The sequence below is a fragment of the Belonocnema kinseyi genome, chromosome 9, assembly GCF_010883055.1.
Source record: "Belonocnema kinseyi isolate 2016_QV_RU_SX_M_011 chromosome 9, B_treatae_v1, whole genome shotgun sequence".
Lineage (NCBI taxonomy): Eukaryota > Metazoa > Arthropoda > Insecta > Hymenoptera > Cynipidae > Belonocnema > Belonocnema kinseyi.
This window is the reverse complement of record NC_046665.1, coordinates 4,826,708-4,838,367: the sequence shown is the minus strand read 5'-3', so window position 1 is coordinate 4,838,367 and position 11,660 is coordinate 4,826,708. Positions and strand designations below refer to the sequence as shown.

The 11,660-nt window shown below is 37.2% G+C and overlaps 1 protein-coding gene across 1 annotated transcript in view; it reads right to left on the bottom strand.

Annotated features, from left to right (window-relative positions):
• LOC117179669 (putative GPI-anchor transamidase) overlaps positions 1–11,660 on the bottom strand; it is a 95,146-nt gene that overhangs the window by 37,420 nt on the left and 46,066 nt on the right. Inside the window, exon 4 of the mRNA XM_033371688.1 lies at positions 4,638–5,243. Coding sequence (XP_033227579.1) covers positions 4,638–5,243 — 606 coding nt within the window. The remainder of the gene's footprint in view (positions 1–4,637; positions 5,244–11,660) is intronic.

Sequence of the window (11,660 nt, the reverse complement as noted above, 5' to 3'; positions counted from 1 at the left end):
ACATGGAAAACATGTAATTTTTGGATTGTTCATTATTATGTAATCTGTCAGAATTTGAATTTTTCAAAAAAATTTAAAAAGTTTTTATGATAATCTTGTAGGGCAATCTCATCGAATGATTTTTCAAAAGTTATCTTGCTCACAGACAGATAGGCTCACATACAGACACATTCGTAAAAACCTGTTTTTCGGATTCAGGAGGTCTCAAAACGTGGATCATTTGACAAAAACTGAGGCGGGGGATCGAATTTTACGCAAATCTAATACCTTTTCTGGATGAGAATATAAAAATGATGTTTTTGTCCTGAATAATTATTTGATAATTCTGTTTTTGGGGTTACTCGGGAAAAAATACTATTAAAAACATTAAAAAATTAAATTTTTTGAAACCGCACACACGAAACGAAAAAGAAATTAATAGACAAAAGTTGTGATGACAATGTGCCCACGCAGCGGGCAGATTTTTTTTACTGTTAATGAATTTTTTCATGATTCAAGCCAAAACTACTCATCCTATAAAAAATTGATTCATAACAAATTTGTAGATATTTTTTAAGTGCACAATTTGCGTCTACTCATTTTTTACCGCATTTTGCATATTTTAGCAAAAAATGTAATTTTTGGATTTTTCCTTATTTTGTTTGGCTTAATATGTTCAATTTCGTGTTTTTTTTAAATTTTGTAAATGATATAACTCTGGCAATTTTGGGTTTTATGACAAATATTATTAGGGTCAATTGTTCGACTTTTTGAATACTATGAACAACGATACGGAGAATTTTCGAAAAAAGTGGTCTCCAAAATATTCAAAATGTGCCCACTTTTTGAATTTTCAACCAAAATGGCTGGCTACGAACTTGACCTTAAGTTTAGGACACTTAAAGAGTGTGCCAAAGGTCAATCTAATAGATTAATTTTTTCAAAAGTTATTGTGGAAACATACAGGCATACATACAGACAGATAGACAGGCATGCATACAGACAGACACATTCGTAAAAACCTGTTTTTCGGATTCAAAGGATCTCAAAACGTGGACATTTGACAAAAACTGAGGGGGGGGGGGTTGAAATTGTACACAAATCTGATACCTTCTCTGATGAGAATGTAAAAAATAATAACCATATACTAATTAAAACCAAAATTAAATACCAAATGTGATAAAAGTAGGGGTGAAGATGAATATAGGGGGATTCTAATTTAGACCTTTCTATTTTTTTTCTTGTTTCTTTCTTTTGTTTCTATTTAGTTACTTGATCCATTAAACTAAATTCACTTACTCTAAAATAATAATTGAATTTGATTAACAAATACTACTTATTTTCTTTATCTTTAAACACTTCAACTATTGAAAGAATTTTTTTTCAACCTTACAAGCTGATGTACTTGTGGAGATTCAATTAAAATTAAAAGTTTAGAGTAATATAGGTCATTATATTTCAGTTCAACCAGTAAAAGTGCATTTCACCAAAAATAAAACTTATTATTCAACAAAGTTAAAAGAATCATAAGACGAATTTCCACTATAAATATTCAAACTTTTTGTCCATTATTAATATATTTAGCATATTGATATATCTTAAAAAGAAATAATGCTTAAAAAATAAAACTTCATCAATATTGCCCGCCAAAACATTAAAATGATACACAAAAATATTTGAACATCATAAAAATATTAACGCTAGATTTTCATTGTTTAAGTTTTGGTCAAATCGAAAAACTGAACGCATCGATTGTCGATTCGAAAGACTTTCGAACTGCCCACTTCGAATCGGATTTATACAAGGTGTCTAAAAAGTCCCGGGACGGTTGGACATTTCCTCAGGTAAAATACTTTTCAAAAAAGTGAAGGTCATTCCTGAAGTAAATTTGAACGAGGAATTCAATGGTGATCTTCATTTTGACCTTGAAGTTGACCTTCATGGCTTTGTTTTTAAATGGAAACCCCCTTTTTTACATCTGCAATCGATAGAGCGGAAAGTTCTACGTTCAGTTGCGTCCCCAAGTCGTAGGTCAATTGTTACGGTCAAGGTCAGTTAGAGGTGATTTGAAATTAACAAAGTTTTCCAAGACGTCAGTGTAATTCCTGAAGTAAATTTCAACGAGAAATTCATTGGTGAGCTCTGTATTGATCTTGGTGATGATCTTCAATGTTTTTTCAAGGTTTTTTCCAAGCAGTTTACGTTTACGTTTAGCATAACCCAGGGACAACGACGTGGACGTCGTAAATTCTGTTCCCTTTGGGGTGCTTGATTAACGTGAGTCCCCTTGCCTCTCACGTTTCAGGGTGCTTGATTAGCGTGAGTCCCCTTGCCTCTCACGTTTCGGGCTGCTTGATTAGCTTGAGTCCCCTTGCCTCTCACGCTTCAGTGAAGATGTTCAAACTAAAAACCTTGAGCTTCTTGACAAAAAGCTATGCGATTGTAAAAATGAGTTACAGCATTACGAATCATCTCCCTATCAATCAAAGTAGCCCGTTGCCTGGATATTCCCTCAGACAAAATATTTCTGAAAAAAGTGATGGTCATTCCTGAAGTAAATTTCAACGAGGAATTCAATGGTGACCTTCATTTTGAAATTAACAAAGTTTTCCAAGAGGTCAGTGTAATTCCTGAAGTAAATTTCAACGAAAAATTCATTGGTGAGCTCTGTATTGATCTTGATTACAGCGTTTTGAATATTGTAAAATCATGAGGAAGTTTTTCATTAAAATTTCCAGGTGTTCTGGTGAGAGTTCTGTTCCTCCCCGAAGAGTTATACAGTCCTATACCGTTTTTCGATACCTAAGTCACTACCTAAGGCGATTCATAAGTGCTATACCGTTTTTCCATACGAATATTACGAATCGAAACTAAATTTACGATTTACGAGTACATACTTACTATCGTTCGCTAAAAGATTATTATGACGCAAGCTAAACTTTCAGAACGACAGATGGTATCTGTATTAATGATGCGTGGTTGGGAAGATCGAGTTCGATCTTATGATCAAGTTTGTTTTCTTCTTAATCGCACTTTTCGTAATGGAGAAGGATTAAATCCTGGCTCAAAATCAACAATTGAAAGAACTATAAGGCGCTTTATGATTCATGGATTTATCAAGGACCTTCAGAAAACTGGTCGGCCAAAATCTACAAGATCTGAGGAAATGCAGATGGAGAAAACCCAAGCATTTGTTGAAAACCCATACCTTAGTTTACGTCGAGCTAGTGATGAGCGTGACGTTGCTCCTGAGACAGTGCGAAATATTTTAAAAAGCATTAATTTCCATCCTTACAAAGGATGTAGAATACAGTATTTTCAGATAAATCTACTTTCACTTTAAAAGGTGAAGTTAACAGACAAAATTGTAGATATTGGTCCGACACAAATCCTGATTGGATGTTAGAGAGTGACACACAATATTCACAAAAGATTAATGTTTGGGCCGGTATCTTGAATGTTACATTGATAGACCCTTTCTTAATCGATGGTAATCTCAATTCCCGTGCATATGAAGAGCTTCTCAGAAACCAAATTGTACCAAGAATAAGGGAGATTACAGGCGATAATTTTCAAAATATTTGGTTCCAGCAGGACGGAGCAGCGGCTCATTACGGTAGGGAGGTTCGAGCATATTTGGATACTCAGTTCCCTCAAAGGTGGATTGGAAGAAGGGGTGAAATCGAGTGGCCTGCTAAATCTCGTGATCTGATGCCTCTCGACTATTTTCTTTGGGGTTATTTAAAGAACAAAGTATATTCACTTTGATTGATAGGGAGATGTTTCGTAATGCTGTAACTCATTTTTACAATCGCATAGCTTTTTGTCAAGAAGCTCAATGTTTTCAGTTCGAACATCTTCATTGAAGCATGAGAGGCAAGGGGACTCAATCTAATCAAGCAGTCCGAAACGTGAGAGGCAAGGGGACTCACGCTAATCAAGCACCCCGAAACGTGAGAGGCAAAGGGACTCACGCTAATCAAGCACCCCAAAGGGAACAGAATTTACAACGTCCACGTCGTTGTCCCTGGGTGATGCTAAACATAAACGTAAACTGCTTGGAAAAAATCGTGAAAAAACATTGAAGATCATCACCAAGATCAATACAGAGCTCAACAATGAATTTCTCGTTGAAATTTACTTCAGGAATTACACTGACGTCTTGGAAAACGTTGTTAATTTCAAATCACCTCTAACTGACCTTCGTCAAAATGAAGATCACCATTGAATTCCTCGTTCAAATTTACTTCAGGAATGACCTTCACTTTTTTGAAAGGTATTTTATCTGAGGAAATATCCAACCGTCCCGGGACGTTCTGGGTGAGAGGTTTTGGGGCGAAAGTCGAGAAAAGGAAGGAATGATAAGTTAAGACTTCGCACTTCGAGACAATTCAAGGCGGTGAAAATTTAAGGCATTAATATGCGAGGCCTTTGGGATCGTCTTGTAGTCTTGTACGACTTGCTTATCAATGCCTTAAATTTTCGCTGCCTCGAATTTTCTCGAGGTGCGAAGTCTTAAATTATGGTTTCTTCCTTTTCTCGGCTTTCGCCTCAAAAACTCTTACCTAGAACGGCATTACTACCAAAATGGACTTTCATGTAATAAAAAATAAATTAAAAAATAAAGTAAGAAATATTAGATGTAAAGAAATACTTACAGACAACGAATCTTCTCCTACTAAACTCGAAGCAACAGCCAAAATATTTGGCGAATAAAACTTCTCGTACATAGAGCTTGCTTGACATGTGTCGACAACAAATAAAATTTCATGGTATCTCCGCTTTTGCCACATCTGCTCTAATGCATCGCTTAATTCTTGACTAGTTATTTCTTCTGAGTCTTGGAACTTTAAGAAACCGTTCCCTCCGTGACCCGTCAAGTAAATTAGGATATTTGAACCCTCATCAGTGAGTAGCTTTTTAGATCTGGGTGTTTCAGGTGGTAAACGACCGGTTATGAGCCTCACAAAATTTTCAACTGTTACCTCATAACCTCTATAGTCTACTTCAACATCATCTCCATAAACATTTATGTGCTGTTTAATATTGTTGAATACTGTTGCTGGTCTTGGATTTCTTGGATTACAAGCCATATCATCGGCTATCATTAAAATTATTTGAGAATCAGGAATTCCTAATCTTTTAACGCTGCGGTAAATGGAAAGTACGTTGGCAACATGGCGATAGTTGAACCAAAAACGCGAAGTATCTACCAATACTGCCCAGTTATTGGAATGTCCGGTTTTTGCAAAATTCTCCGGGATCTGAAAAAGAAAGTCTGCTGAAATTCAAATCAATATAAAAATAGGCTTAAAAGTGTGTCAGGGTACCGTAGGATACCTGGCGTTTTTTCAGACCTTCCTATTATAAAGCGATCGAGCTCGAGTTCGAAGCTCAGCGAGGCACTGTGGTGATCAACCTGAGGATACTGTTTTATATTGCGTTGGTACGTTTCAAGTAAATTCCCATTTAAACCATCTAATACTAAAATTTTGTATGCAATTCGGTACAGAATCTCTGGACAATTTAATAACGTAATTGTTCTGGAGATGGGCCCTTAAAAATTGAGGGTGCGAGCTATTATAACAGAAAAGAAATTTCCAATTTTTTAAGACATTTTTTAGTCTAATAGGGACTGCGGTATTTATACAATAGCGTACGTTGTTAAATTATCGAAAAATTATATACAGAATTACATACGAAGATTTAATGGCGGCTGGTTTAAATGGACATTTAATTTAAAACTACCAACGGAATATAATACATCAGCTTCTGGTTGAGCACCACAATGACCCGCCGAGCTTCGAACTCGAGTGCCTTACAATGAGAAGGGTCGAATGAGCCAAGTTTTATACGGTACGCTGACATAAACTTTAGTCTAAATGTATATTAAAAAATAAAAAATATATATAGTAGAGGATCCGAATATAAAACGACATTCACACATTTGTTTACGCGATGAAAAGTATTTTATATTAAAGTTAATATGTTGAAAAATATATCGCGAGTAGGTTGCCTGAAAAATTTCGATCAAGGCTACGATTACTTAAGAATTCAAAAATGACTTTTTTTGATTTGCAATCCTTCGTTTACGAAAAAAACTATATACTAATCGAAAATATGTAACTTATAGAATATGCAAGCGCTGGATTATCTATTTTTTCCCATCATAACTATTGAGTTGGCAGGTATAAACAGATAACTCCATACTAGTACTTTGCACCATTCTACTTACGCAATAAACCTTGTATCAAAATAAAGACAATTTTATTGCAAACACAATGACATAAGATTGTCTGCGAAAATCTGTGCAGCACAGGTGGCATATCCCAGATCAATATCTTTAGAGTACTTTAGATTAACGAACTGCCAAATCCTCTGCCAGAGAGTGAAAAAAGCGATGTTAGCTGGTAAGAGTTTGTCTTTTAGGGCTTCAGCAACAATGGTGAAACTACTACACGACGGCTCTTGTCTTGCTTTTTGTAAATGTTGTACATATTTTTATAAATTTGGAAGATACTCTTTTGCTTTTCTTGACACTTTCCCGTTTTTAATCCATCGAACCTGGCAGAACTATTGAGGGAATTCTGTACAACCAGTAATCTCAATGAAGTCACCGCGGCGTGAAGGCATTTCCTTGGATAAATTGAAAGAGGCCTTCAAAAACTCAACTACGTTCCAATTTGTCTTTCGAATGCCTGTTTTGAAAGCTCCATTGACTACATGTAGTCCACATGGACCTAGTTCCAACAATTGCGGTGAATCAAAGTGGGTTCGCAGCTTCGATTTAAATAGGCGAATAAGTCTTCAATTAATATTAGGCTCATCCATTCATATCTGCATAGTTCTCTGATGATTCATTTGTCCAAGTCCAGCCTTAAATCCGTGAAGAAGATCGGCAGCTTTAGTATGATAAAGAAACACGGAACTTAAATACCGAGAAGTTCCTTGATTTTTTTTCATTGTCCCAAAAAGGAATATGCAAGTCCATTTGTTTTTTCTGTGCTTTTTTATTTAAGCTCTCGTAAAAACCGACGACAATATGTTCCAGAAATTTAACTTGAGTTTCGAGATGTTTTTCGAAATACGGAGCTAAGCCATATACTATGCTGTAAGATATTTTATCCTTGTGCAACCTCATATTCTGAGCAATTTCGCTGTCAACGGACATTCGTTTGAAAATGAAAGCGTCACTTTCCGCACTTCGCAAAGAATTGTGATTTATGACTGTTTGCAAACACCACAAAGTTGCAGCTTCCGTCACCATATCTTTTAATAATTTTAAGCCCTTAAAATGCGTTATCAAATGTGAGGAATTTCTATTCGATTCGATAGGACAATATATATATTTACTATTATTCTCAATACATAAAACACATATATTTTCTGTTATCTTTATTTATAAATTCTTAAACTTTCCTTTTTTCGACCCACTATTTTCATCTTTTTTATTGAGAGTATTAACGAACGTTAACAAATGTCTGACATGCAGTTGAATCCATGGAAACGGAGGCAGGAATACTGACAGAATTCTCAGCTAAATTGAATAATTCCTTATGTCTTTTACTTTTCATGTAGCTGTTAGCGGCAGTACGACCCATAGATTCTAATGAGAAACTTCTTTTACAAAGCATACAAAAAGCATGATTCTTCTGCTTGTCTTCTTCAAGCCATGGAAAATCATGTTTCCAAGCTCTTTGGAAAGTAGTTTGTCTCAGCCTTGTAGAAAATGTAAATGAGAGCTGAAAAAAATCATCATATTTCTGAAATTTATTTGAAGTCACAAGCAATAAGATTTATTTTAATATTCATTAATAAATAATTCAATTTCAAATGAAAATTTAAAAAAAATGGAAAAGATCTCATATAAGTGCATAAATAACTTTTGATTATAAATTTTGAAGCGTTAATTTATTAAATTTCAAGTTTTTTATAACGATTAAAAGTTATCCTTATATTTAAAAGGAAATCGGAACCATTAAATTGAGAAAAAAATCTTACATCGAATTTACTTATTTTTTAAATTTAGAAATATAATAAATTTTGAGCATCTAATTCAACTGCATGCCAGACATTTGTTCTCAAACCTATTGGTTTTGTTTGGTGGAGTTCTCAATCGAGATTTGAATTACACATTAGGAAAAAGTACTAAAAAAAGGCAGTTGTTAGATCTAAACTTTAAACAGATAATAGCCAGTGATCGATCGCAGCAGCGATTGGTCGAAATAATCAATACACTAATCTCGTAAGTTTTTCGCGAGCCTGTTGACTACAAGTATCTAATACCCGCATTAGTATTATATTTAACACTAGACTCAAATCTTTTTATTGTATAATCTTAAAGGGACAATACAAAATAAAAAATTATCACGAAATAAAATGCTCTTCCCGCATCAAAAATAAATTCCCAGTCAATTCCCGGAATTTCTTGGATTTTTGTAATTTGCCCGGACAATTCCCGGATTTCCTTAAATTCCCGCAGAGCAGACAACCTGCGACTTCTGGACTATCAATTTTTGTGCGTATAATGCAGCGAGAGCTTTGGCCAATGCGAACTCTAAAACAAAACCAACGGTTGATCATAAGACCAAAAGACGAATGCATCAACTCGCCATAAAGATAGGCTGGGCAAGACAGTACGCGTCCCGCATTCAGTGTCTAATTGATTACATCACATCTGGCAGGAATTTTACCGCCAAGGTTCGAAAGTTCGCGCGCAAACTCCGGATCCGATATCACACACTTCACAAGCCAAAGCTGCTGACCATCAGGCAGCATAATGTCAAGAGAATATGGATACTATCTGACGCTAAGAGAAGTCTAGATCGGGGAGAGAGGTGGGTCAGAGAAAATTAACAGTTGCTTTCCGACCCATCTCGACTCTTCCAAGATCCTCCAGTTACTGTAGAGTAATGAAGAATGCCCATCCATCACTATCGAGGAGGTGGAAAAGTATTAAGGGGGATGAAGGACTATTCCGCTCCGGGACCAGATGGTATCAAGACCTTCTGGTGGAAGATGTTTCCTTGAACTCATCAGCATTTGGCCAGTATATTCACCTGATATTTAAATTCGGTTGAGCTAATTCCGGAGTGGTTGGTGGAACGGCGCACAATACATCTGCCGAAAATAGGCAACTTAGCTAACCCGAAGAATTTCAGGCCAATCACTTGTCTGAACAAACCGTATAAGATATTCACAGCTATCCTAAATAACAGGATTGTTTGGGTAATTGAACCTGTGTGGCAAGAAATGTATGAATAATGCGGCTCAAAGAAAGGCGTAGCAGGATGTCGGGAGAACCTGCTCATCGATAGATGTGTCTGCAAAGATGCAGCATCCTACCAGCGTGACCTATCGATGGCCTGGATTGATTATCGGAAAGTTTTCGTTTCGACCTCCCATAGACGTATGATCTACCTTTTGAAAAGCTTAAAGGTTCATACGCAAATCGTGGGGTGTAAAGAGAGATTGATGCCGCTTTGGAAAACCAGATTTACTATCTCATCTGCAAAAAATCATGTGACAAGTAACAAGGTCTCCTTTGTGAGAGATATCTTTCAGGTCCACACCATGAGCCCACTCCTTTTTTGCCTCACATTATTGCCACTATCTCTAGCACTTCTCCTGGCGAAAGTAAACAGATGGACTCGGAGGAATAGACGCACTAGGCTCCCGAGTGACATCAGCTCACTGCCGATTCTTGAGATGAGGCAGGACAGAATAACAAAATGCTTCGTCTGCACCAGGGCTTTCCGCGTCTGCATTCCAAGTAGGGATGCGTTGAAAGGAAATGGTAACTCACACCTTAAAGGGGAAATCTGATATACGGATGGCTCCAGGGGAGAGAGAGGGTCAGAGGGAGGCATTTATGACAGTGCGAGAAGGAGGGAAGTGGTGATCCCGCTTGGGAGACATACTACTGTCTTTCAGGCGCAGGTGCTTGCCGTTCTTCGATGTGCTGAGATAATATTAGAGGAGAACGCTGTTGGAAGATAGATTACGATCTGTTAGGACAGCCAAGCGACACTAACTGCAGGGGGAAAACCAGATATAACATCAGGACTGGTTTGGGAATGCAAAAAGGCATTGAACCAACTTGCAGAAAAAGAAAATTAAAATAGGGCCGAAACCGGTACTAGGACTAGCGTCTGGCTGCATCGGTTTTGCCATCAAAAGCTGGATCCGCACTAAGCAACGAGAATACTGGGAACAGGTTCAGGGTTGCCGACAGGCGAAGTCCATCCTGGGCTATACGTGCAGAATGGAGAGAGCAAGGGAAATCCTGGGGTTGCCAAAGAAATACGTAAGGACAGTGGTGCAGATGCTCACTGGGCAGAACCACTTGAATCACCATATGCACAAAATTGGGTATAACCTCTCTACACAGTGTAGGAGATGTGGCAGGGATGATGAAACATCCTCGCATGTACTATGTCAGTGCTCGGCCGGTTTGAGCCGGTTTTAGCTAGGTTAGAGAATAAATCTCTCTGCCGGTTTGCTTTGATTATTTGGGTTGCCTGTCACCCGGTTAAGTTTTAATCTAGCTCACCCGGTTTGAGCCCGGCTTTAGCCCACACAGAGAATAAATCCGTCTGCGTTCGTTTTTCTTTGATTATTTGGGTTCCCTGTGACTAGGTTAAGGTTTAACTTATGACACGCTTTCATCGGACTGCCCCTGACGAGCCCAGAAAGTAGCCTGTTAGCATAGATTTATCGACCTATCGCGCCCGCGGATTAATTCCCCGACCGGACGCCCCTCAACCTTCGATTTCAGTACTGACGAAATCCAAACGTCCTACTCAGAGCGTTCGTCGTCGCGAGAAGAAGCGTAAACAGAAGGCGCAACTATCCCTTGCGTTGGCTAGCGCAGTCATCCTGAAACGGATCCAGCTATCATCTGGATTTTCCCTCGCACCCGAAACTTCCGATAACCCGACTCGCGGAGTCTGTCGTACGAATCTCCCGGCCAAACCTCTAGATGGAACGTCAATGTATTTTGGGAACTTTTCCCGGTACAGACGTTGGGCATCTTTCTCCCGCTAACAAGTTCTCTTGCGATGATTGAGTCAAGTGCTTCAGAGAAAATCTTTCCGAGGAATTTTTCCTTTTAATTATTTAAAGTTAAAAATGGCTGGATTTGTTGGACTAACATAATTGATTGGATGTAAACATAAACATAATATTAATAGTCGTGTCTGCCATTTTCTTTTTACTTTTAATGTGATATGAGAATAATATTCTCCTCTAATTTTCTCAAACAAGTTTTTTTTTGTGTAAATAAATTTACATGATGAATAATATCATTCAGTCATTTTACTGGAAAATTATGAGTCAACATTGCTCAGCGACCGCTCTCGCGTATCCCCTCTACTGAGTTATTCGGGATTAAGTTAATCTTCCAACTTTTAATATTCTTTCTTTTCCTCAATTAAAATTATAAATCTGAAGTGCTCAGTAGTGTCTCCACAGGCGTCTGGCGTCCGGCACCAGACATTCGAATCTTCAACAAAATATATAGATTTTCAAACAAAAAGATTAATTTTCAATAAAAATTACGAATCTGTCCCCCAAAAAATGAATTTTTAACTACCAGGTGTATACATATGAAACCGGTATTTTTTCAAGAAAAAAACACATTTATTTCAAGAGAATGATAACAAATATTTTATTCAAAGTAT